General features: G+C 34.8%; 1 protein-coding gene across 2 annotated transcripts; it reads right to left on the reverse strand.

Moving 5' to 3' along the window:
* Positions 1 to 308: 308 nt before the first annotated feature.
* HIKESHI (heat shock protein nuclear import factor hikeshi) lies at positions 309 to 27,901 on the reverse strand. 2 transcript variants are annotated; one of them, XM_004319589.4, is made up of 5 exons: positions 27,710 to 27,901; positions 25,299 to 25,536; positions 7,145 to 7,296; positions 1,320 to 1,438; positions 309 to 388 (listed from the first exon to the last, which is right to left on the reverse strand). In XM_004319589.4, exons 1-5 carry the CDS (start codon positions 27,737 to 27,739, stop codon positions 334 to 336), a joined length of 594 nt encoding a protein of 197 aa, XP_004319637.1. In that variant the 5' UTR covers positions 27,740 to 27,901; the 3' UTR covers positions 309 to 333. The 2 variants fall into 2 exon arrangements, with proteins under 2 accessions (XP_004319637.1, XP_073664439.1); XM_073808338.1 differs by lacking the exon at positions 27,710 to 27,901 and adding an exon at positions 16,544 to 16,679 and having other exon boundaries at positions 25,299 to 25,479.
* Positions 27,902 to 27,955: the final 54 nt, after the last annotated feature.

Here is a 27,955-nt window from a genome sequence, read left to right on the forward strand (position 1 = left end):
CACTGTAAATATAAATGAAAGATTATAAATGCAATGCATTTGGCACAATATTGTGACTATGCTTTATTTTTAAGTAAAAACTGAATCATAGCCAAAACAAAATGTTTTGCCTCTGAATATTTCCAGCTTAAGGGAAAAAAGTCATTAATGATGAACATATTCTCATATTTCAATGTTTTTAATTTTTTATAAAGATTTTAATTAACCTTCATAGTCACTAAGCAGTTTTTAAACTTAGGTTTCATGATCCTTTTGACTTCATGCTTTCAAATAGAATGATTATCTTCAAAACATGACAAATTTCAGAATCCATTAAAAATTATTTTATTCAAATTATGTTTTCCAAAAGAGAGGGTTCTGTGCTAGTCGTCTTTGAAAGTTTTCATACCTACAAAAGAAAAACATATTTATAAGAAATTTAATTAGAATCTTTCATAATGTGACAAATGACTCATCAAAAAGCAAATAACTTTACATGTCATTTCTAAAATGCTAAGATTAAAAACTTAGAAAGTTAAAAGTTAATCTGGGAGTTTAATTATTAATTTATAAAAGACAGCAAGCATAGTGATTTAACTGGCTGTATCAGAAAGCACAAATCATAATAAATTTTATTAATTTTTTTATCTTTTGCAAATCTGAGAGCTAGAAGGGACCTAAGAAAAAATGAAATCTAATTCCTTCTCCCTCATTTCATAGATGAGAATAATTTGCTCAAGGTCACATAGCTACATTATTACAAAGCTCAAACCTAATACATTCTAGTACAATCCATGCTATACCATGCTACCACTTCTCAGCAAACTCTCCTTATGTATCTCCCCAACACTGGGATATTCAAAGTGAAAAGAAATATCTATAAAACAGAAACATAGAAAAGCTGAAGAAATAGATTCATGTACAGGGTGCAGTATAAACCACTCTGATGTTTCATACATGTTTATTTTAGATCAAGACTTTCTACTTATGAAAAAAATGTTCATTGATATTTCAAGCCTCATATACAGTACTTACAATTCAAAATATAAAAAAATGTACAGACCTTAATTGTGGTCCCTAAAACATAAGCAATTTTATTTTCCTGTCTTTATAAAGCCAAAATGGCTACTATATAACAAAATATTATTTGGGGTAAAAATTATTCCTAATGTGAACTCTAAAATACATATTTAATTGCATGCAAATGTTAATGTATTCTGATGTCCACAATAAAAGAATATGTTTAAATGTCAAAGAAGAAGTACATTCACAAGCAAAAAACACACATTTTTTGTAGGTTACTAGAAGCCTTAATATGAGAGCTACAAAATGCCCCATACCATTTCAGAACCACATTTGCCGGAATGAACATTTCAGATGGACTTGGTGTCATCTGGGCCTGAGAGACAGCAAATGATGAAGCAAAATTGTAGAAGTTGTCTAACATCTTTTGTGTGAACTAAAAGTTAATAATAAATAGATTAATGGATTATACTAAATACTCCATTTAGACCTTAATATTTTTAATTAAAAATGTTGTCATATTAACTTGGTTTAAGGACTGTGAGTTCTGAGACAATCTAATGCTGAACATTAAGGCAAGTCATAAAATGACATTATGCCACAAAATCATAACAATCTGCCTTTAGTACTTTCTTTATATCTCAAATAATTTCTATGATTATCAAATATTTTAAAGTTTATAACATATTCATTTTGGGAAAAAAAAAAGAAAAAATGTTTTTTCATTCAAAATATCTTCTTTTATCTCCACCTTTGGAGATGCCCCTCTCCTCAAATACCACCCTCATCAAATCAACCTATTTTCTCATATAAAATAGTAACCATATCCAAGAAGTCTTTTTCTTACCAGAAAGATAAAAACTTAAGTATAAAAAAGGAACAACTGGTTACTCACCATCAATTACAAAGAAGAGAAAGGTAACACTATTTCATTTCTATTTCCTGGTCTGTTCATTCTCACTGCCCCTCAAATGAGCAAATCCACTAACATCCTCCAAGACTCCTTTGTCGAAGCAAGAAGTAAACTGATTCACATTTCTTGAGAATCAAATGGGTTTAAGCACTAAACCCCAAAATTAATGAACTACTAACAATAATACTACCTTTTATTCACTCAAAAATAATCTTCCCAACATCACTTTTTCCAAAACATAAAACTAGCCATGAAGGTTCTTGCTGTCTCTTTTCTACATGGAAGAAACATCTTATTAGGGTTTTGGTTTATTTAATAATATCGAGGTAGTTTAGTCCAAGAGACTCTACTGTCAGGGTACTTGAACCAATATCAGAGTTGAACCAATAAGATCACTAACTAAAAGATCAGTACCAGGAGAAAAAAAATCAACAGCAACCCTCCATACAAGCAAGAAAAATTTTTAAATGTAACTTTAAGAAGATCCAATTCATGACAGAAACAAAGTCTGTAAGATACCTAGGGGAAATGCTAAGACAAGCTAATAGTAAGACTTTTGTGGAAAATATTTTAAGACTGTCTTGAGATAAGAAAGAAAACAAATGAAAGGACTTATATACCATGTCGAGTGGAAAGATACAATATGTTCACGGATGGGAATACTTAATGTGATAAAGGCACATTAAACCTATATATCCAATGTAATTTTCAACTAAATTCCAACAAGATTTTTCATGGCACTTGACAAGCTGATACTAAAATTATTATGAAAAATACCTAAGCCTATTTTGATGACTAGGAGGAGGGACTTGGCCTTCCAGATATTAAGATTTTTCCTGGCAAAGGGACAGGCAAATAAACTAACTGGAATAAAAGAGAGAGCCCAGGAACAAACCTAAGCATATGTGACACATGATATATAACAAAGATGCTATTATTCAGAATAAAAAAAAATGTGGACTAACTATTCATTTAATGGGACTAGAACAACTAGTTTTCCATAGGGGGGAAAATGAGTTTAGATCCCTTCCCATACCACATACAAACACAATTCAAAAAGTAAAACATTAAAAGCCTTAAGAACTATAAGAGAACATAACATCTTTACATATAGGCATAGGGAAGAATTTCTCAAATACAAAAAACCCACAAATCATAAAGGAAACAACTGATAAAATTTGTCTACAGAAAAATATGTCTGTATGCAAAAGACACCATAAACAATACTAAAAGACATGGTAGGAGAAAAAATTTACAACATATACAACAAAGGATTATTATCCAGAACACATAAAGGCCTTTTCCCAAAAAGCTAAAATTAAAAAGTGCCAAAAATAATACAACAGAAAATTGGGGAAAATTATATAAACAGTCAATTCCTATAAAAGAAAATACAAATGCAGGCCAAAAATCTGAAACGATGCTCAACTTCACCAACAGTCCAAAAAAAACCCCCAAAACGATAGTAATATTCTAATTTCACCTTCAAGTTTGGCAAAAATTTAAGGTCTGACAAATATTACTAAGAATGTATAAAAACATCTACCATTGGAAAGGAAAAACAAACTGCGGCTCATTCGTACATATGACATATGACAATTAAAACAAACTAAATCGATTCCATGTATCAACACAGATAAATCTTTAAAAATAATGCTGAGTGAACAACAGTAAGTTGTAGAAGTTTGTGCAGTATGATACAAACATTTATATCCATTTTAAAAACATATGAAAGGGTAAATAACAAGAAGTAAAAATAGAAGAACCAGAAAAAAAGGGATTCAACACAGAAGAGAAATAAAAGGAATTTCTGGAGTAATGGTGAAAGAAAACAATACCTTAACAACAGCTATGCAACAGACCCAGAGAATAATCAGTCCACAGTAGAACAAAAAAGAGAGTTCCAAGAGAAATGTTTCCAAGACAAATTTTAAATTGCTATATTTAAATATATTGAATGGGAATTTACAATTGGCAGAGTTTGGGCATAAATTATTAGAAATGGAAATACAGAAATCCATGCAAAGGAAAAAAATGAGAAATTTATTAACCAGGATAAATGAAAAGTTATACAAAACAAGAAATATAATCATAGCACTACACATGGCTCAGTTTTGAAAAACATTTACCAGGTCATAATACTGAAAACTTTGAATACTAACTTAATGAAAATCTATATTGGAAAGGTGGGGAGAAAAGATATCTGTGTATTTTGGAGAACAGTGGATTAAGAGAGCTAAATCATGTTATGTATCGGTAAGTCAATGGAAAATACCTATAATAAATAAATTAATAAAGAAAGATTAATCAAGTTTCTTCTGACACATGGAAATAAATACAAGAAGAAGGAGGGAAAAAAAATGAGGGGGAGGTTGAAAGTGACTGCTGCTGAGAGGCAGAATAAAGCAGAATATAAAAGGTATAATAGAGGACAGCTGTTTTACATGTAAAACTATTTGACTTTCTAAACCATGTACTACTGATAAAAACTAAAGTGAAGTAAGAATAACTAAGAGCATAAATTAGAAACACGTTTAAAAACACATATACAAATAGTACTATACATGTTTTGTGAACAAAAATGGAAGATTTTTTTACGTACTGAAATACAGATAGGAAAGATATATAAAGTTAGAAGAGTAGCTACCTGGAGAGGAAAGGGAAGAAGAGAAGCAGAGAGCAGTGGGCTGTATCTGTAACACTTTATATAATTTTTTAATTAGTAGCAAATATAGCAAAATGTAACAGTTAAATCTAGGTGGAAGACACATGGAAGTCTTCAAATATACCCCACTATAAAGAGAGCTCTGTAAGGATGGGTATTATTTTATTTTGTCTACCTATTTTTATCTGTTTGTTCTTAAAAAATGCCTCGCACACAATAGGTATACAATAAATATTTGTGGAATGCACTTTTCTATATATTAAAATATTTCATAATAAAACATTTAATAAAATACATATGCATCATTAAAAAGCTCAAATAACTTATAATTATAGAGTAAAAAGTCTTCTTGCCCCTCCCCAGGGATAACATCACTTTGTCATGTATTTTCCAGACATTTTTCAAATACAATCTATATGGGACACTATAAGTATTGTTTTACAACTTGCTTTTTTCAGTATAGTTTATTTTTTTAATTACTGACAAAATTTTTAACACCCAGATTCTGCCATTCTTTAATTTGGCCCATTCTCAAGAGATCATATGACAAGTCGGCGCTTAAATTCATGGCCACAATCCTCAAAAATGTGCTTCCTAGCAAGCCCAGAAGGTTTCCCTAGTCCATTCACCCTCCTCCTCTCCTACAGGACTTGTTTAATAATCCTTTCGGTTTAGATTTCCAATACTTCTTTTCCCCTCAACCTTAGCTGATGACCTTGCTTCCTATTTCACTGAGCAAAGAGAAGGAATCGAGAGAGAACTTGCACAACTTCTCATCAGCACATTTACCAACCTCCTGTGTCTGTCTGTGCCCATATATCCATTACTATAAACACTGTCCATTATCCTATCGAAAACCTCCCAATACGGTCTTATTTCCTACTCGAGGACACCACTTTCACAAGCCTCCCCACTCGCCTGCATCATCAATTTTTCTCTCACTAATGCTTCATTCCTGTCAAACATGATATAATATCACCGATTAAAAACAGAAAGAAAAAAAATTCCTTGTCCCCATAGCCCCCTCAAGCAACCAGACCATTCACCTGCTGTCCTTTATGACAACACTCGTCAAGAGTCATCTATATTCACTGTTTCCATTTCCTCCTCTCCAATTCACTCAACCTCGCTGCAAACACCCCTTTCCACCTCTATGAACTCTTGTCAAAATCTTTAATAACTTTTACCTTGCTGAATCCAATGGTTAATTCTTAGCCTTCATCTTACTTGACCCATCAGCAGTGAATACTACTGATCACTTCTTCCTTCTTAAAATCCAGTCTTCGCTTGGCTTCCAAAACCGCACTTTTTGGGTCTCCTCCTACTTCAGGCTGCTCCTTTCATTTCTCCTTATCTCTTTAAGCGTCTCAACTTTGAAATGGCCCCAAGCTCTGTCACTGGCCAATTTTTTTATTTACAGTTACTTCTCAGTGATCACATCCCCTTCTCAACTTTAAATACCACCTCTACACTGATGACTCCCAAATTTTTACTTCTCTTGAACTCTAAGCTTGTCTTCTCCAGCTGGATATCTAACAGGCATCCCAAACATAGTACAATCAAAATTCAACTCCTGATTCCACTCCCAGCCCATACTTGTTCTTTTCACAATATTCCTGTGTTCTTGTTCCTGGATCCAACACCCTTGGAGCCATAGTTGATGTCTGTATCTCAGACCTCACATGTGATCCACACCATGAAACACCATTGGCCCCATCTTCAAATTATCTCCAGAAATCAACTACTTTTCATCACCTCCATTTCTACTTCCCCATACTTCCTGGTTCAAGTCATTAAAATCTCTCACCTAGATTTTCACAAGAGCCTCCTAACTGATCTTCCTCCTTCCCTCTCTGCCTCACTACAATTTCTCTCCAAAGATGCAAAAGTGATCCTTTAAAAATGTAAGTTAGATCATATTACTCTCCTGCTCAAAACTCTCTTATGTTTTCTCTTCCAAACAGAATATAAGCCAAAGTCTTTACAAAAGCCAATGAGGTCGCATATGATTTATCCTGCAGCCACCTCCCCCATAATCTCCAACCTCATCTCCCATCTCTCACCCTCGTTCACTCTACCCCAGACACAAAGTTTCACTTTATTCTTCAAACATAACAGGGCCTTTGTAATAGCTATAACTCTGCCTAGATCATTCTCCCCTTCAGGCCTCTGCCAGACAGGTTAAAAGTCAACCCTTATGGAATTGTGTCACTTTAAGCTCCACGAGGACAAGGATCTTGCTCATCAGGTTTACAACTGTATACTCACAGCCTAGCATACTAATTGTGGGAGGAAAAGAAGAAAAGTTAATATTTAAACCCATTTTAAAAAATCACTTTGAGCTATTTTATCACTATAAAAACTTAAGTCTCACTAAAGCATTTATAAATTTTAAAATACCTATAGAGACGAAGACAAACTGAAAATATTCATGGAAGCCAATAACTTGTATCATATGTGTTTACCTTCATTTTTACATAAATTCTACCACCAAGCTAATTTCTAAAGTACAGAATGTGATTTTTAAATTATTTTAGAAAATAATGAAATGTACATTCCATTACCTGTGTAAATGAGTCAACTGAAGACACAGCAGCATTACCTACAGGAGTCTGCTGAGCCAGACTGTCCAATAATTCCACTGAAATTCCAATCTGAGCAACAGATGGAGTTCGGACAATATTCATGGCTCCAAAAGGGTGCTGGCTTCCTTCTCCTGAAAAAAATTAACATGTGCCACATATTTTAAATTTAACTTGTATACACACAAATTCCTTTATAAATATGTGGGGCTTCCCTGGTGGCGCAGTGGTTGAGAGTCCACCTGCCAATGCAGGGGACACGGATTCGTGCTTCGGTCCGGGAAGATCCCACATGCCGCGGAGCAACTGCGCCTGTGAGCCATGGCCGCTGAGCCTGTGCGTCCGGAGCCTGTGCTCCGCAACGGGAGAGGCCACAACAGTGAGAGGCCCGTGTACCGCAAAAAATAAATTAAAAAATAATAATAATAATAATAAAATATAAATATGTGAAGAGCCTCTGATCTATATGCACTAAAAAGTTCTGTTACATGAAAGTTTGTCTCTTCTCAGATAAATGTAAAAGGATGCCTAGCTTTTACCGTATTAACAAATAATTAAGAAAACCAAAATTTTCCTCACCAGAAAAATAGCTGTTACTTTTCTAAAACTTACAAAATTATTGCAGCTAGAAATGGAAACTAAGAGAATAAGAGAAACATAAATGAGCATAAACTAGATAACAGATTCTCAATGCTAACTCTGAGGGAAGGATATTTAAAAAAATTTTTAGAATTAGTTTTAATATTTTGATTATTCCACTAAAGAAAGAGATTTCATTGCCATTAATACTGATAACGACATGGCATATTTTACTAAATGTCATAAATCACCCCACTCAACACCTGATGATGTTATCAAATAAGCAATAAAGGAATTTGCAGCTTATTCGGAAAATAGTAATTTTCGCCTTTACAATATATTTATTTACAAGTAAAATATATAATACATCATAAATATATAAAATATATCAAATGTATATTTGATATATCTGAGCCTCTAAGTGTCAGCTAACTTATACATGAAAAAATAGACCAGTTTTATTAATCCACATAAGACATAATCAGAAAAGTTAGTCTAAGAAAAAAAATCATACAATGAATAGATTTTTGATTTATCTGCTTTTTATATGACTATGTCTAAACAAATACTACAGAACTCTAGGACAACACACATCCCTAATAACTAGAACACTTACTGCAAGTATCAAGACTCATTAAATTTTCAAGCATATGAATACAAACATAACTGTATTTTTCTGTGCTTTAAAAATACACACACTTCACTAAACATGACTGGTTTAAGATATTTTTGGTATTTTGAAATTATTTGTTTTACTTAATTTCCACATATTTGTGAATTTTCCAGGTTTACTTCTGTTACTTCTAATTTCTATCAATGTGGTCGGAGAAGATACTTTGCATGATTTCAATCTTTTAAAATATACTAAGACTTGTTTTGTGGCCTAACATACAGCTATTCAAGGAAATGTTCCATAGGCACTTGAGAAGAATGTATATTCTGCTTTTGTTGCATAGAATGTTCTACATAAGTCTATTAGGTCTAGTTGGTTTACAGTGTTTTTCAAGTCTTCTGTTTCCTTGATGATCCTCTGTCTAGTTGTTCTGTCCATGCTGAAAGTAAGGTATTGAAGTTTCCAACTATTATTGTTGAACTGATTATTTCTCCTTTCAACTCTACTTCTGCTTCATGAGGCTCTATTAGGTACACAAAAGTTTGTAATTGTATCTTTTTGATAGATTGACCCTTTGGTTTCGGTTTGCATAATTTTTTTCATCCTTTACTTTCAACCAATTTATATCTTTGAATCAATAGCTGTACCATGTTTTTTAATCCATTCTGAAAATCTCTACCTTTCAATTGAAGGGCTGAATTTCATGTTAAATAGATACTTGCCAGTGTACCATTTTAATTCCCTTATCATTTCCTTTATTATATATATATTTTTTATTATAATCTTTAAATGGTTGCACTGGTGATTACAATTAACATCTTAAAATAGAACAACTCTAGTTTGGATTAATACCAATTTAATTTCAATAGTATACAAAAACTTTTGCTCCTATGTAACTGCTTCTCTCCCTTATATTGTTGTCACTAATTACATCTTTATACCTAGTATGCCCATAAGCAGACTTAAGAGTTTTTGTTTTATGCCATTGTCTTTTATATCAGATAGGAAAAAAAGCAAAGTTACAAAGTATGTATTAAGGCTTTCATAATTACCTGTATAGTCACCTTTAGCTGTGTTCTTTTTTACTTAACATGAATTCGAATTACTATCCCAGGTCCTCTCATTTCAGCCTGAAGGACTCCCTTTAGCATTTCCAATAGGGTAAGTCCTCTAGCCACTATTCCAATTTCTGTTTATCTGGGAATGTCTTCATTTCTCCATTTCTGATGGCTAGATAATTCTTGATTGACCTTTTTTCTTTCAGTACTTTAAATATGTCATCCCACTGCCTCTGGTCTAAATGTTTCTGATGAGAAATCAGCCATAATCTAGTAAGGACCCTTGTATGTGATGAGCTGCTTCTCCTGCCACTTTCAAGATGCTCTGTCTTTGGCAGTTTATCATGTCTTGGAGTGAAGTTTATCCTACTTGAGTTTGTTGAGCTACGTAAGTGTGCAGATTAATGTTTTTCATCAAATTTAGAGTTTTAGGGCAATTATTTCTTCAAATATTCTTTCTACCCCTTCTCTCCTCTTCTTCTGGGACTCCCATTATGCATATGTTGGCATGCCTGATGGTGTCTCACAGGTCTCTAAGGCTCTGTTCATTTTTCATTCTTTTTCCTTTCTGCTCTTCAAATTAGGTATTTTACCTATCTTCAAATTCACTGATTCTTTTTTGCACCTACTCAAATCTGCTTCTGAAACCCTCTAGTCAAATTTTCATTTCAGTTACTGTACTTTTCCAGTCCATAACTTATTTCCTTAAAAATTTTTTTCTATTGGTATCTTCTATTTGATGATACATCATTCTCCTGATTTCCTTTAGCTCTTCAAGAATATTTGAGACAGCTTCCTTAAAGTCTTTGACTATTAGGTCCAATGTCTATACTTCTTAGGAACAGTTTCTATTCATTTCTTCTGTGAAAGGGCCTTGTTTCTTGCATGCTTCATAGCATTTTGTTGAAAACTGGATATTGAATAATGTGGCAACTCCAGCAATCAGATATTTCACCTCTCCTTAGGGTTTATTGATACTGTTTATTGTGGCTGTTTCCTTGTTTAATGATTTTTCTGAACTAATACTATAAAGTCTGTATTTTTTGTCATTTGTGACCACTGAAGTCTCTATTAGGTTAGTGGTTAGCTAGTGAATGGAAAGAGATTTCCTTAGAAGCCTGGAACCAAAAAATTCTCCCAGTGTTTGCAGGTGGGCTTTGTGTGTTGAGACATGCCTTCAATGCTCATGCCTTCGGGCTTCCCTTGTGGTACAGTGATTAAGAATCCGCCTGCCAGTGCAGGGGACACGGGTTCGAGCCCTGGTCCGGGAAGATCCCACATGCCGCGGAGCAACTAAGCCTGTGTGCCACAACTACTGAAGCCCACATGCCACAACTACTGAAGGCTGCACGCCTAGAGCCTGTGCTCTGCAAAAAGAGAAGCCACTGCAATGAGAAGCCCGCGCACCACTACAAGGAGTAGCCCCCGCTCGCCACAACTAGAGAAAGCCCCTGCACAGCAACAAAGACCCAATGCAGCCATAAATAAATAAATAAATATATTTTAAAAAATACTCATGCCTTCAAGGTCAGCCAGCAGGAAGAGCTTAGAACCTTCTTAGGTCTTTCCCAAGCATGTGCACAGCCCTGGACACCCATGTGGTCTTTTAGATTCCCAGGAATCCCCAGGAGAATTTCAAAACCCTTGTTCCCCAAAGTATCTTATTCCCAGCCTTTCCTTCCAAGCTTTTTGGTTAGTCTGTTATTTGCCCCAACTGTTGTCACTGCCTCAGGCAGCAGTGACTAATACATTTACCTGTAAACATTTTTGACAAACATATGCAGAAAGTCATTTTAGCAGTGGAAGAGTTCCAAGTTAAAAGAGATAAAGGTGAGCCTTTTAAATCAGTCTTCCAGGGAACCACAGAACAAGTTAATTACAATTAATTGTGAATAAGGTCCATTCTCCTCCCTCTGGTATCAGTACCAGTACCAAGAACATGGTCTGTTATTTTCAAGGCTACCACTGAGCTGAGGAACAAGGGTTGGGAGCAGGGTAGATTAACTACCACAAAGCTCACCATTCTTACAGAGATTCAGTGTTTTTTTCTTTTCTGGTTGTGACAAGCCTTTGGTTAGTTTCCAGAGTCCTGAAAAAGTTGATTCTGAGAGTTTTTGCCAGTTTTTGCTGTTGTTGCTTTTATGGAGGGATGAACTTCTGGAGTTCCTTACTCCATCCTTTTAATTGTTTTAAGCCTAGAATTATGCTAAGTCCAGAAAATGTACTGCTATTTGCCTGTATAACAGGCTCCAATGATCTCAATCAACGAAAGTAGTTCAATACAACCTACTACTGCCTTAGTTGTAACTACCCAGAGAGTGATCGGCCCAAGCAGAAAGCCCTGTCATCTCTAACCTCCATCCTTTATCACACACAAGCTCTTGGCAAATAAGTGAAGCCCTAAGGAAAACTCTCTAAGATCTGTTGTAAAAACTGGGGCTAAGGAAATATTCTGACTCTTTCATTTTAAAGCTCTCTGGGACTAAGACAACTTAAGATGGGAAAAACAAAAAAACCCTCAGTCTTCAGTAATCTTTAATCTATATTTTCAAAGAAATCCACTGTGCAGTTAAACCATTCCTTTAGTCAATCTTATTCTCAAAACGGGCTTGATACAGTAATTGGTACCCTCCAAGTACAAAGGTTCTTGTTTGCAAACCATAAAATATTGGAAAGAAACATTGGAACATAATGTACAAACTTACAGTGAGTGTTTAATTTTGGATATGAATTCTTGACAGCCAAAGTAAAAAGATAAACATGATCAGTTATACTGAGTCTTATAACCAAAAAATTAAAAAACAAAAACAGCAGGGAAAGTAAAACATCTCACCTGGTCTTTAAAAAAAACATATATTACAAAAAGTTCTCAGTAACATTCCAATAGTAAAAGAAGCAGCAAATCTTTTAAGGTTGTTTCTCAAAGTATCCCTCTTCACTAGCCTAACACAACTCAGAGGAGAAAATCCTATAGGAAACTAGTGCTTTACTGTCAGTATACAAGGAAAAGCAGTCATCATCATTTACTATCTGGGTGTGACTCTTTTTAAAACTATATACACTTCATTTCACAAAAAATGTTCAAAAGAATGAAGAGATATTAAAAAACTTTATTAGAATTTTCGTAAGTACTAAAGTACAGCAAACTCAAACATCCATTCCAGATTTCCCACACTTGCCTGGTTTTTAAGTTATAAATAGCCAAAATGGGCCACGTTCTCTGAATACAACTGTTCCTCAAATGTCACTAATAAATGTGGATCTCTAATAGATTCAAGCTTATCATCACTTCTGGTCTTTCTTCTGGCAGCTGCATTGTCAAAGTGCAATACGTGAAACCTTGAAATTTTGAAAATTTTAATGGCTCATAATTTATTGAAGAAAGAATGGCCACCCTCTTTGATCTGTAATTTGCAAAACATTGTCATTTTTAGACTTATAAACATTATTTAGAATAATCAATCCAATTAGTTTCATTCATTTCTACATTATCTTCTCATCACCTTTGTATACACACCCACTTTCAGCAATGCCCACTTACAAACTGTATCCAGTCAAATTTGGAGACCAAACGTAAGAGATGAAAGAATACCAGCACACATCCTTTTACCACATGTCCAAGATTTTGTCACAAAATACTACGTGATTAATTCCTCCTTGCTGAATGACTAAATGGATAAGAATACCATATTTTCTTTTGGCCCTTAGAAATATACTGTTCAATCATCCATTTTTTTATTTGAGAAAATTCACCTAAGAGACCATCATCTGAAGATTCAATCTTGAGATTTTGCTTATATGATCAACTTCACCACCATCATGAGTCTAGAATGCTGCTATCTGCCTCACTGTATTCATTTTCTTTAATAAATTTATTTATTTATTTTTGGCTGTGTTGGGTCTTCATTGCTGCGCACGGGCTTTCTCTAGTTGCGGCGAGTGGGTACTACTCTTCGTTGTGGTGTGCAGGTTTCTCACTGCAGTGGCTTCTCTTGTTGCAGAGCATGGGCTCTAGGCACGCAGGCTTCAGTACTTGTGGCACACGGGCTCAGTAGTTGTGGCTCGCGGGCTCTAGAGCACAGGCTCAGTAGTTGTGGCTCACGGGCTTAGTTCCTCCGCAGCATGTGGGATCTTCCCAGACCAGGGCTCCAACCCGTGTCCCCTGAATTGGCAGGCAGATTCTTAACCACTGTGCCACCAGGGAAGTCCCTGTATTCATTTTCTGATTCACACAAAATTGTGAAACTTGTTCCCCTGTCAGTTTTCTTCTCTTTGCCATCATGAACAAAATATGAAAAATTATTAATTCCTAATTCTGTCCAATGAAAGCAAAAAGCAGACAATGAAGATGGTGTCTCCAGTCTCCTTTTATACTTCTTGAAACATGACATAATCCTTTGGACAATGCAATATGAAAACCATAGGATAAGGCAATAGCAAACTAAGGTGCACATGCTAAATCTGGCCCATAACCTGTTTTTGTATGACCTAGGATAGGTCATACAATAGTTTTCACATTTTTAAGGTTGTTTAAAGAAGAATATGTCACAGAGGCCATATGTAGTACACAAAGCCTAGAATATTTACTATCTTAAGCTTTACAAAAATGTTTGCCAACCTCTGCTTCAAGTAATTCCATCAATTTTCCTTTTTCTTATTGTTTCAGCCTTTCTTTTCTTCCATAGTTGAGAATTAATGAGAAATGATGAAATAATTCCTTGGATGAAACAGCAAAATGTTTCAAGATATAGACAAAATAAGATCACTAATATCCTCAAATGCACATTAAATTTATAAAATGGTCCAGTGGACCCATATGGTAACTGCAAGATAGAATGAGTTTAAAAAATATATAAGTAAATGTTTTCTCTGGAAGACCTCTACAGAAGAATAAAACTCATGAAATATCAATCTTTCTAAGAGTTATAAGTGCCCCCAAAAAGAAACCAAAAAACTAAAAGTGAGTCCACTGGTTAAGATACTTTTGGTGTGCATAGCAGCAGGGATGAAGACTAAAGAAAACTGTTATGCCAAAAATAAGCAATTCACTAAAGTGGCATTTGAACATGACATATGCTAAAAAGCTACAGAAAAACAACTTAATTATGCCTGCTGAAAATCCTCTTAGTATTGAATATAAAAATCATATATATGTGTATATATATATATATATATATATATCCTTAAAACCTCTGCTTTATTTCTATTGATAGCCTGACAAGCCTGAAATTACATTTTTTACTCATGCATATTCTAAGAGCTATGTGACTTCCAAAGGTCTATCAATAATAAGTACTTTAAACCAGACAAAAATAACTTACCTGACATTGTAATATGTCTAGAATTTGTTTGTCTGAAATGTATTTAAACTATCAATATTTACCAAGTATCTAAAGTCCATCACTGTGCTCTATACACTCTAAAGAACACAAGGTAAAAGATACACAAACAGTCCCTACTCTCAAGGAGCTTACACTCTAATAAGTCAGTAACAATTACTTAACCTTTCTGAATAGATTTCATTATCCGGGTGATTTTTAAGATCCCTCCTAGAGCTGTCTTTCTATGATTTTATAAAAACGTAATAACCATTCTTTGAGCACCAACTACGTGCCAGGCACTATTATGCATTTTGCATTATCTCTAATGCTCCGCAAAACACATGCACTGTAGGTATTATTATCCCCGTTTTACCTGGATTCTCTTCTAAGGCTTAAAGAACTTGGTCAAGACTACCCAGCTAGTCATGAGTATCACTGGGATTCAAACGGGTCTAGCAAACTCCAAGGTTCATGCTCATTCCCGTCCATTATCCTACCTGTTTACACCAAATTCTGTAGTATGAACTCTTAACTGCTTTTTATTCATTACTTACTTCACAATAAGCCATTCAAGAAAGGAAATCAAGAAACATCAGGAAGTAAAAGGTTCCCATTCTGGCTCTAGTTCCACCGCATGCAAACAGACTAATAGTAGTATCTTGAGGTGTTGTTTTGTCCTTTCTAATCCCCTTGACAAGCTCAACCCAATCTTAAAATGAAAACTAAACTAGAATAAGTTTAAAAGTTTCTTCTTGGCAACTGAGCTAGATAAAATGAGAGACTGTATATGTCATGTGTAGAAGCCAAAGCAATGACATTAAAATATGGCAGCAAACCCAAAAAGAAAAGAGCAGAACTGTAAAGAAGAAAGTTAAGTGATGATTTATGACAAACTCTAATTTTAACATTTCTTAAAAATTCCTTTTTGGTGCTAAGCCTTCTTTTCATAGATATTTTTAATGTCACTGCCATGAAAGACAAAGAAAGGCTGAGCAATGTGTCAGATTAAAGACTAAAGAAGTGTGACAATTAAATGCAATGTACAATACTGACTGGACCCTAGATGGAGGGAGCAGGAAACTGCTATAAAAGGCATTATTGGGAAAACTGGCAAAACTTTAATGTAGAATGTATATCAGACAAGGTATTGTATTAATGTTAAATTTGTTGAATTTGATCATTATACTGTGATTATAAAAGAATATCCTTGTTCTAGGAAATGTATGCTGATGTATTTAGGAGTAAGGGGGTATGATATCTACAACTTACTCTCAAAAGTTTCAGGAAAAAAAAATATCCAGAGAATGATAAAGAGTAATGAAATTAATGAATATGGGAGAATATAAAAAATTCTTTACACTATTCTTGTAATTTTTCTCTAATTTTAAAATTATTTCAAAATAAAGTTGCTCTAATTCCCTAATGCAAAAATTTTTTTAAGTATCAAAAGTGATACTTTTAGAATTTCATTCCAAACTAACACTACCTCACAGTAGGGCCCTGGCCAAAAAAATAAAAAACAAAAAAAAGGTAAAACCCCAATATAAGGTGCATAGTTCAGGTGCCTAAAACACAAAGTATCAGCCTTTTCTCATAACAAGAGTATTCTACAAAATTCTACCGCATTCATTACTCTATTTTATTCATATAAATATATAATCCCTCTTTATAGCACAGGTAATTTAATCAACTATTTCTTATTCTTCTATTAAGTACAGTCACATACTAAAGTGCTAAAGACACACAAAAAAGTATTTAAGTTCCACATAAGTGTTTTTATTATATCTGACCTAATGTCCTACTCCCCCACCTGCTCTTCCAATCTTGGCCTCTTCCGTTGCCCATTCTCCACATAATTCTCCACTGTAGATGTCACTGGAATTCTCCCTGACTGAGGCATTGAGCCATTTCCTCATTGTATCTTGAAACACTTTAAAATAGTTAACCTACAGAGAAAAGGAAGGTTTTAAGTTGAACCTAAGTATGTGTATGAAAGAATATGTGGATGTGGCTTAAACAAACCCTTCAAATAGGATATGAACTCTACAAATAATTACCTTTGACAGACATATGCATATAAACATGTATAAATATGAATAATATAAATTCTTTCAGTTACATATTTTTGGTAAAAGAAACTGCTTCCACCTTCCGAGTTCAGAATTAAAAATTTAAACCTTAATTTAAAAGATAGTGTGCTCATGTTAACATTACCTGGCATCTCATTATTCATATATAACAGGTTTTAACAGATGTTTAAGTTGTTGTAAGTGAACACCAGCACTCAGCTGACCTACTATATGAATGCTGAGTTTTTTTTGTGCATCTTACAGTTTAATAATGCTATTAAGGCTAGATATCAACTTCAGAACTCAGGTAAGAAATTTTAAGAAAAACTTTCCGAAATTACTGTGAAAAAAATTCAAAAAGTACTGTGAGACCTGATAATACTTAATATCATAGAACTAGAAAGAAATCCTAAAATTATGTGGAAAATGAGTTTCTAATTCTAATTACAGATACCTTTTGTGTTAATGAGATGGACATACATCAAAAATGGACATACATCAAAAAAGCAGCCTATCTCCCAAAAGACTTCATTAAGAAAATGAAAGATGCAGTCCACTGAGAAAATTCCCAGTACAAACCATGAAATGTTTCTCTGGATGAGATTAAGACAAAGCAAAGGCGAGCAAATAATCCTTTTGCCTCTGCTATTCAACTCTGAAGGATGTGAAAATTCTGAACTTTGGGGAAAAAATGTAGAGTATTTATAAGAGATCTTTTGGCTTCCTATTACACATATCTGATTCTCCCACATGCTACTAAGAGATGCAATGTTTAACTTCAGTATGAAGGTGATGAGAAGGGAGATAAATATTTTTAATTCAAAATAAATTACTAAAATGTGATTTTTGCCCTAAAGTTTTCATTTATATTCAGAATTTCACTAAGTGGGCTGACATAGCAAGGAAAAGTGGAGATGACATGCAATAAAAATGACCAAATCCAGGTTCATAGTTGTCAAATACAGATGTTTATTTTGTTAATATTAATTCATGGTACAGTGTAAAAAGTTAACGATTCATATAATAATCCATAGAGGAACCACTAAAAAAAATGCAAAGGTAAAAGTAAAAACCCAATAGAAGAAATATGGATTTTAAAAATACTCGATCCAAAAGAAGGCGGAAAAAAAAAACCCAATATAAAAACTTAAACCTAACCATGTCAGTAACATTGAATATTAATGGTCTAACCACCTCATTTAAAAGGCAGAGACAGAGGTCAAAAAAAAAGGCAGCACCTAACTATACACTGTTTACAAGAGATACACAGATTTATCTCAAAGTAAAAATACAGGAAAAATACAGCATGTCACTGGAGAGAAAGAACACTGGAGAAGCTACATAAATTTTGGACAAAGTAGACTTCAAGACAGAAGCATTACCATAATAAATGGTATTTCATATTGATGAAAGGGGCAATTCATTTTCAATCTTAGACACTCATAAAACAGAGGAAGAGAGAACAACTGTTATGTTTCTTTTCTTTTTCTTGCCTCACTGCACCCTTACTACTTCTATTCAACATGATGCTCAAAGGGCTGGGCAATGCAATAAGGCAATAAAAAGAAATAAAAGACATAAAATTTGGCAAAAAATTGGAAAGAAAGTCTTTCCAATCTATGAAAGTCTTTTTCATAGATGTTACGATCATCTATACAGAAAATTCTAGGATGCAACTAGAACTATTAATAAGGGAGTTTAGCAAGATATTCAATGTGTTACCTCTTCCTTCATCCTCCAGGATACAAAGTCAATATACAAAAATCAATTGTATGACAACACCAAATGCTAGCAAAATATTTAATTTCTCTGACATCCAGTCTCTTGAAAACCAGAAGCTAATAATAAAGATTAAATATATAATACACATGAAAGCCTAGTACAATGCATTGCATGAGCAGATATTCAATGTTACCCTTTCCTTCATCCTTCAAACATTATAAAATCTTCCTAATTGGCTGCTCTGGCTCTAATCTCAACAAGATTCTCCAACCCATCCTAGACAATGATTTTACTAAAACATCATTTTTTTAAAGTATCATTCTCTTGCTCAAACACTTGCCTACCAGAAAAAAAAGTAAACCCCCCATAGCATAACCAGCACACAACAGCTCCACTTTACCTTTAAACCTTACCCCTCGCCCCACACGTCCCAAATAGAAGTCTATCAAGCTACCTTTAAAAGTCTCCTCCTCACTGTCACTTGAAGATGCAGTGTATACTACTACTTTCATGACTGATGATTTCCAAATGCAATTCCCATCCTCCCACTTCCATCCCATCCAAACCTATTCATACTTCAGGTTCATGCTCCAGTCTAATCTTCTATAGAGCCACTTTCAATTATCTCAGCTCAGTAACCTGCTTCCTTTGAATACTGTCTTGGAGTGATCTTAATATTCATACACAGATACGGAGACCCTAAGTGAAAGCAGTCATCAATTTGAAATGTATGTGCTAAGAATGAAGTTGATATACAACAAAGTCTTTACATAAGCAAGTATTTTTTTCTTCTGTAACTTGTTTAATGGAAATGTCTACAGTAATTTCTAGTATATTTCCCAAGCATTCACAATGTAAACAGACAACTTAAAAATCATGATATAGCAAAAGACATATAATTACCCACTTTTTAAAATATAAGTTCCATACAAATTTTAGTTTTGTTAATATTCCCTTTTATGTGCTAATTTGAGTTTGCATACAATTTCTGTAAAGCAAAGAATCTCTTTATATAATACTGCCAGTATTTCATGATTTTTACTAAGTTTTTGATTAAATGTCTCTTCCGCACTAAACACCAAGCACAGCATCTAAAGATAAAAATTGCAAGAGACTCATTTAAACTTCCCCAAGTCTCTAACCACCAAACTGTATCTAAGCTTGTGCCTTTTATTTATTTGCCTTTTTTTAGGATTTCTAGATCCCATGGAGGGAGGAAGGAAGAAGGGAAGTTTCTTCTCGTTTCTTAACATCAAACCCTCCCTTCTATATTTTCAAGTTTAGTCCCATCCTAATTCTCAACCATCACCCCAGATTGTTCCATCATCAGCCGAAAAGTATATTCATCGTATAACTCCTTTTCAGAACCCAAGAGCTACAAAGAATCTTCTCTCAAACAAAATAAAACTCACAGTACCTTGTTTTAAGATGTCCTACCAACTGCAATTCTCTCAAGAGAGCAATTCTCTCTCTCTGACCAAAACCTTTCTGTGCAAAATTAAGAAATCTGTTCATCAACCAGCAGAGAACCAAACACTGCCAAAGTTTAACATGAAATTTGCTTCACTTCAACTAACCGTCTACCCTCCCTACTCCCGTAAAATTCTTCTAGATTTCTTACTTAATAAATTCTCAGTTCAATCACAACTGCCTAAAGTTACTTCAGCAAGTCTCTCTTCCACCCTGATATGCTAGTTAGCTAGGTTTGCTCAATGTAATAAAACTTATAAAGGGCATCTCAAAGGTTCAAAAATATAAATCCATTACAAGTCCACCTATTCTTATATTTCAATAATACAAAATTCCCTAATATGAATAAAAAGTCTAATCTTCTCTGTATAAATTAAGAATTCTAATACTTTAAACATCCGAAAAGCGCATTTTCCAAACACACTAGGAAAGAACCACCCAAAACATTTTAACAGCATTTTATCATTTGTTTAATGTTGATAATCAATAAGTCTCTAAATATTTTAAGCTGTTTTTCCTTTAATAAAGCATTGTGCTTTGCTCATTAAAAATACTGCCTTGAAATTTCATTTTGTTTTCATAGATAAAAGCTATCAAAAGCCATGTTATAATGAAAATGATGAGAAATAATTTATTTTTTAAAAGGCAGGAGAATAAAAGAATTACTTTTATCATAATGGAAATAAATCCATTTTCCCATAATGGATTAAGTATTACTCTGGGACTGGATTTTGGACTGTTTTAGCTAACTCCACAGAAAATATGTCACTGAGTAATTATTATTGTTAAAGTTTTGGTTAGAGCAACTGTATTAACTCATTTTTGATTGCTGAATTTTCTCCAGATTGGATGAGATAACACAATAAGGAAATGTCTGGGTTTTTATGATCTCAGAATGTTATGCCCACTGCCCCCAACGTTTTGGGTGTCACAGAGAAAAGGGAAAAGACAGCTGAAGGCAGTGCAAAAATGACAGAAGAAAGCACTTTTCACTATTTCCAAGGCATCTCCTTCACGGAATATAGTGATGATCATAAATGAAAAAGAGATGTTGCACCCCTTTCCCTACTCAAAATGTTGGCAAAGCTAGAGCAAAGAGAAGAGAAGGTAAGGTAAGGTAAGGACAATTAAATTGACAATTTAATTAGTATGTCTCCAAAAACAACCAGTGGGTCCTGGTATACTAGATGGTGGCCAATATTAATCTTAATCAATGCCTATGAGTCTGGGTACAAAATAAGCCTGCACTGTCCCACTATGCAAAGGTTAATAGTTGGCTGGCTACTAGCCTATTGCTATACAAACAAAACCCACCACTTTATGTTTAAGGCATCGCTATCATGTTCCAAAGGTTCCTCACACCCAAACCAAAAATCTCTCTCTCTTGTCCCAAGTTAGTTGCTCCTCTGCCTATATCGCTTATGACTATTAATATCTACCAGTATCCATTTAATTTTCTAGCATGCTTTCCAACTAGTAATTTGATTAAAAAACTGTATAACAGTATCTATTTCCATTTCTCTTTCATTTTTAAATCAATATATATTCATATAAACATCTATACATTACTTTCTCTTTTCAACAAATGGTATTGGAACAGTTTGATATCCACTTGCAAAAAAAAAAAAATTCGAACTTCAATCCATACCTCGCACTAAATACGAAAATTCATTCAAATTGGATCCCAGATACAAATGTAAAATCTAAAACTAAAACCATCTAGGAGAACACTTTTGTAACCTTGGGTTAGGCAAAGATTTCTTAGACACAACACTAAAAGCACAATCCAGAGAAGAACAAACTGAAAAACTGAACTTCACTGAAATTAAAAACATGCTCTAAGTAAATCAACTATACTTCAATAAAATAATTTTTAAAAAGATGCAAGGGAACAAATCAATAAACAAGATGTCTGCAGAAAAACAAAACAAAAAAACACACAAAAACATATGCTCTATAAAAGACACCATAAAGAGAAAAGACAATCCAAAAACTAGAAAAACATGTCAAATCACATATCTTATAAATAACTTGTATCAAGAATACATAGAGGGCTTTCCTGGTGGCGCAGTGGTTGAGAGTCCACCTGCCGATGCAGGGGACACAGGTTCGTGCCCCGGTCTGGGAAGATCCCACATGCCGCGGAGCGGCTAGGCCTGTGAGCCATGGCTGCTGAGCCTGCGCGTCCGGAGCCTGTGCTCCACAACGGGAGAGGCCACAACAGTGAGAGGCCCGCGTATCGCAAAAAAAAAAAATATTGATTGTAAGGTTGTCCACTTATCATTGTAAAGTCAATTTTTTTATATATTTGAAGTTATGTTTTATATACACACAAATTCATGACATTCACTTTTTCCGAGAAATATTTAAGTCTTCCTAGTGAATTATTTCATTCCTAGGGAATGAACCTCTTAATCCTTGATAATGCTTTTGCCTTAGTCCCATTTTTCTAAAACACACCTATGACAGCTTTTTGGGAGGTTCCTTGTGTTAGACATGTTACTGATAAACATCACTATAATTATTAGTTTGCTGCCTTAAATTAAAAAAATCCCATCCTGGAGTCTCCATGCTCTCTCTGTTAAGTTTAGTAGGTTTAGATTTATTTTGATAACTGATATATGTGAAATTATTTCTACCATCTCACTTTGTTTTTCACATACCATGTATTTTTCCGTCTTTTTCTTTCTTTTTTTTTAAGTTTTCCTTAAAATTTTAACAGGATTACTTGAAAGTAGAATCAATTTTATTACTCTTTCTAAACCACAGGACCTCAGAAAGCTTACTCAGATCACTACCCCTCCTGTCATATGCACTGTTTTCCAGTACAGTATTTAATTCTTGTGCATTTATTTATTGTATTGTTTTATGTAATCAGGTTGTCCTGATTTGTATATTTGTTTACCAATTTCTTTGCTAACTTTGAGTCTGGCATACCCTTCTACATTCAGGGATTCAGTTCCTTCCTATTAAAGTACAACTACCTTCAGTAGTTCTTTCAGTAATGGTCTATTAGTAGTAAACTCTACATCTCCACATGAAAACATTTATTTCTCCTTCACTTTACAATGATAGCTTTGAGTGTTATTTTATTTTTCCTTGGCACTTTGAAGATACTCATCTATTGACTTTTGACCTCTATTCATGCTGTTGATAAATATGCTAAACTGACTCATTGCTGTTCAGTTATTAATGACTTGTTTTCTCTCTCTGGTGTCTTTATTACTTTCTCTATATATTTAACTTCACTAAAGTGTATTGAGTTGTCCACATTTTTCTTCTACTTATTTTTTCTATTTAGGCGCAGCTACAGAAAAGAGAAAAAGTGATTTGATAATGACTATTTTCTTAATTCTCCCAAAGACTATTCAGAACTAATACCATGCTATATGTACAAGTATCCACATACGGTGGATGCCCTAGGACAATGATTCTCAAACTTCAGAAGGCAACAAAAACACCTAGGGAACCTATTTAAATGCTTGGATTCCATCCAAGTTTTTTGATTCAGTAGGTCTGGGGTCCTACCACAAATTTGCATTTCTAACAAGTTTCCAGTTAATGCTGATGCTGCTGGTCAGGGACTCATGCTTTAAGAACCACTGCCTTAGGGATTAGGGATAATTATCTCAGTGAACCCCCACTGAGAAGGACTGTAAGAATCTGTCCTGGTTCTTAAATCTAGAGATTAGTATTTATCATCAATCTCAACAATTTTTAGCTTTAAATATTACTCTTTCCCATTTCTTCTTGTAGAATTCCAACTACATAAATAACAGCAGCTAACAGTTCATCATCTGGCCAGAACTGCTCCAGTTCATTCTTCACAGTCCTCAGGATAAAAATTAAATTTGATCATATCATTCCCTTACTTGAAATTGTTCACTGGCTCCTCTACACATACAGGGACAGTTCTTTATGGGGAGGGACACATGGATGGGCTTCAGAGTACATGCAAATTTTTTAGTATTTACATTATGTTTATACTATATTACACATACTTTTTATGACACTATCAAATAGGTCTGTGATCTAAGCATGTTAAAAATTGTTAGCCTATTAAATTCAAATGAGTCAGTGTGATACATAAGCTTTTCAGCTTTTCATGATCCGTGCCTGCCTATCCTATACACTATACCTTGTGCCGTTCTGAGCATATCACGATTTCAAACTTTCATCATTATACCCATATTACCTCTACCTAGAAAAGGATGCCCAATAGGCCTCTCACAGGCCTGACAAACTCCTACTTACCTTCTCAAAAGGTCCAATATCATCTCCCAGAAATTTTCCCCAACCTACTTAAGAGTTAATTGTCCCTTACCTATTCTCTCTCAGCACTTTGTACAAACATCCGCAATTACTTTTCACCCTTCTAAATACTGGTCCATAGAACTATCTTCCTTTGTAAGAATATGAGTGATCTCAGGCAAGAACTTAATCATTATAGTAGATACCAAAATGTTTGTTAAATATATAAACATGTTACCTAAATATAACTTTGCCTTGGACTTTACAGACTATTTCCAGGAGAACACATATTTATAATCTAAGACTTTTCATGTCTGTTTTTATCTAGACTTTCAAAGGAACCAGATATTCAATGGGAGTAAATGCTACCTAGTATCATTCTCAATTTCTAAACAAAATACTTCAAGCATCAAAGCAAGGATTGTCCCTGTAAGACCTAACACCTGCAATGTCAATACAACCAACAGAAGAACACTGAAGGGGTAATCAAATCTAAGAGCTCAAAAGATCTTCGTAGAAAAAAAGGACTCTCACTGTATTTCCTATACAAGTCTCCTTGGTTTATCTGTTTATTTAAACACTGATGTGCATATTACAAATTATGAGAAGATTCCTCTCATTTTTATTAAAACACCCACTAATTCAGAAAAATCCCTTTACAAAGGTATATAGCATACAAAGAAAACCACAGTGAGTGGTTCTCTCCAGAGGCAGAGGATGGATGGGAGTGTAAGTGTAAGGTCTCTTCACTTACCATTTTTCAAATGTGTCAGTACCATCTGATTGTTTTTTTTCCGGCCGTGCCATGCTCACAGCATGCAGGATCTTAGTTCCCTGACCAGGGATGGAACCTGTGCCCTCTGCAGTGGAAGCATGGAGTCTTAACTACTGGACTGCCAGGGAAGTCCCTGATTTTTTTTTTTTTTTAAATAATGTTACATATTACTTCAGCAATCAGAAAAATATAATGAAAAGTAAAAAAAGCCACATTCTGTGTTATGCTATTTAAGAAAAAAGTTTAATTATGAAACTGTTTTAATATATTATTCTTACCAGATTTAAGACCTGAAATTTTGAAGATGGCACTTGGTTTCCCATTTGTGACAAATCCTAGGAGTTGCCAAACTGGCATTCCATTTGAATCAGGATAGGAAAAGTAGACAGATCCTCCCATTCCCTCAGGAAATGGGACTGTTCCCAGCATAAAAACCACAACATGGTTGATATTTTCATAATCAGGCAAGTCAAAAACAAACTTATCCTCTGCCACTTGCTGTGCAGCTGTTTGCACCTAGAATATAAGAAACTCGCCTTAGTGAAATAGTTTGATAAGTTTCTATAGCCCTTTTAGTATTGCTGTAAGCTCTGTTACCAAATATAGTCAATTATAGTCATTATATCAAGTATAACATTGGATCAATCTGATACTCTAATTATGGAATTACCAAATACACCAAAAAGAGTGCTTATTTTAATAGAAAAATCTAAAAATATACATTTAGCCTTAAAATGACTTAATGAATGTAATCTTTCAAAAACATAACTAAATTATTTCAGAGGTGCCCTGAAAGGATTTTACTTACATAAATAAATCACTACAGCTTCAGAATGTTATAAAAATGAAAGGTTGTTCAAAACACCATGCCACCAAAGCTTTATCTTCTAGTTTGAAGGTAAAGAACCTCGGGTAATTAAAATGGGTAAGCAATTCAGAAGTTATTACAGTCAATCCTCATTATTTGCAGATTCATTATTTGTCATTTTGCCTACTCACTGAAAACTATTTGTAACCCCCAAATTATTAAACCCTCCAGTTTAAATACAGAGAATAAAACAAAGGAAGAAAGAACATAAATAGAAACCAAAATGCCTATCAGTATTAAATTCAATTTTACCAGTTTTTGGCATGCATAATCTTAAAAGGCACATAAAATCATGGTATCTACAAGTCTTGAAATAATCATCAGGTAAAATAAATATTTCTTAAATGTCAACTCTATCAAAGGCACCAGACATTCTGTTAATCTGTATTATGACACTCTAATCCTCGACCTCAGGAAAAAGGGTACATCTTTTACTGAGTCCATAACTTTAGATTTGGTGAATTTTTCTAGTCAAAGAATAATGTAGTTAAACGTTGAGGCATCGCTAGGTCTATTTGCCCTTCATTTTGATTAACATGTTCAAATACTCCAGAATTAAAAAATCAAACACCGTCAAAGAAAATCTTGTCATGAAGGAATCCCTACTGTATATCCATTATGTAGGTTAGGTGTTAGGTAAATAGACACAGGCACTGCTATAACTAAATTCCTTCCAAATTAGTAGACAACACGGATTCCATAGGGCCTTTCTATTCTTTAGAAAAACACACACATTTTAAATGTTATTCGTTAACGAAATTCGTCCCACACTCAATCCCAGGCTGGTCCTTTCATTCTTCCTATCCGGAGCAGAAGCAATACAAAATTATCCCACCAGTATTATCAATCACCACCATCACCAAAAGGGGCCTCCCAGTCATTCAAGGGACAGACAATAAATCTTCTGAGGATAGCCATCTCCAATTTATCTCTGTGGTTCCTTAGAACTGTGTACACACTACATTATCAAAAATTGATGAAAAAATTCAACAAAGGGGCTGCAACATTTAATAAAGCAGGGAGAAAAAAATAAAGAAAAAGAATTCTAGGTGAAAGGAATCAGGTCTGAAATGGATTTCTGAGTGGCTTCTACGGAGGCAAGCAAGATTCACCCTCCAGATTCTTCCGGAACAATCCCAGGTACTTAACTCATTTACCTAACAATTCATCAAGGAAGGTTATCTCTTTTTACCAATAAGGAAATTCACTGCTCACGCTCCTTCTGGGGTCATCACAGATATCGCTCACGCTTTAAGTTTCAGGCGTTTCTATCAGCCCATTTCCAATTACGTTAAGCATATTTTTATTACGGCCCTTCCAAAAGGACCCAGCAGTTATACTTTGCCCGAGTACCTTCATCTTCGACAAACAGGACGCTACAGACTAGATTCAAACACCACATTTACCTCGAACTCACTTTATGAGCTCTGGAGACTATTTATACTGCCAAATGAGCTTTAGTTCCTCAACTGCAAAATGAGAATGAGAACCACCATCTCACGAGTTACGGTTAAGTTTGCAGTGCCAAATAAGCGCTACATAGATGGCTGAGATGACTAGGAACAGACAAAAGGCGTGCATTGCCTAGGATAATGCACACTCGATAAACGGCAGCTAATGGTGTGACTGCAACTCTGAAAAGAGCTGTGGGGAAAGGAGAGCGAACATCCCAGCGTCCCACTGCCCACCCTCACACTCTCAGCAGTCAACTAGACGTGAGGGGGCTTCCCCGCATCCCGCGCACCGACGCACCCTCCCCTTCCCGGGGCCTCGCCCTCGGCGTCCTGCCCCCTCCCTGAGACCACCCGGCCCCATCCTCACCAGCCTCCCCGCCACCAAGCAGCCAAACATGGCGGCGGCGGCTCCGCTCAGCCGGCAAGGACCCGAAGCCGGGGACTAGAAATCCTGGGTCTACTGCCCTAGTCGAGCCCAAGAACCTTCCAGAACGTGGCGGAGGGTGCCTACCCCTCCGCTACATAGCGAATAGGCCAGCGGCAGGAACGCTTTCTGCACCCGCGACCTCTAACCTCGCCTTCCTAACCACAACGCCTCTCAGGCGACGAGTAC

The sequence above is a fragment of the Tursiops truncatus genome, chromosome 8 (assembly GCF_011762595.2).
Source record: "Tursiops truncatus isolate mTurTru1 chromosome 8, mTurTru1.mat.Y, whole genome shotgun sequence".
NCBI lineage: Eukaryota > Metazoa > Chordata > Mammalia > Artiodactyla > Delphinidae > Tursiops > Tursiops truncatus.

Coding starts and splice junctions, on each gene's coding strand:
- HIKESHI (XM_004319589.4), bottom strand. CDS start 27,739: ATGTTTGGCTGCTTGGTGGCGGGGAGGCTG. Junction 7,297..25,298: donor AATTTCAGGTCTTAAATCTG/GTAAGAATAATA, acceptor AATTTTTTTCAG/GAGAAGGAAGCCAGCACCCT. Junction 1,439..7,144: donor CAGTTGACTCATTTACACAG/GTAATGGAATGT, acceptor ATTAACTTTTAG/TTCACACAAAAGATGTTAGA.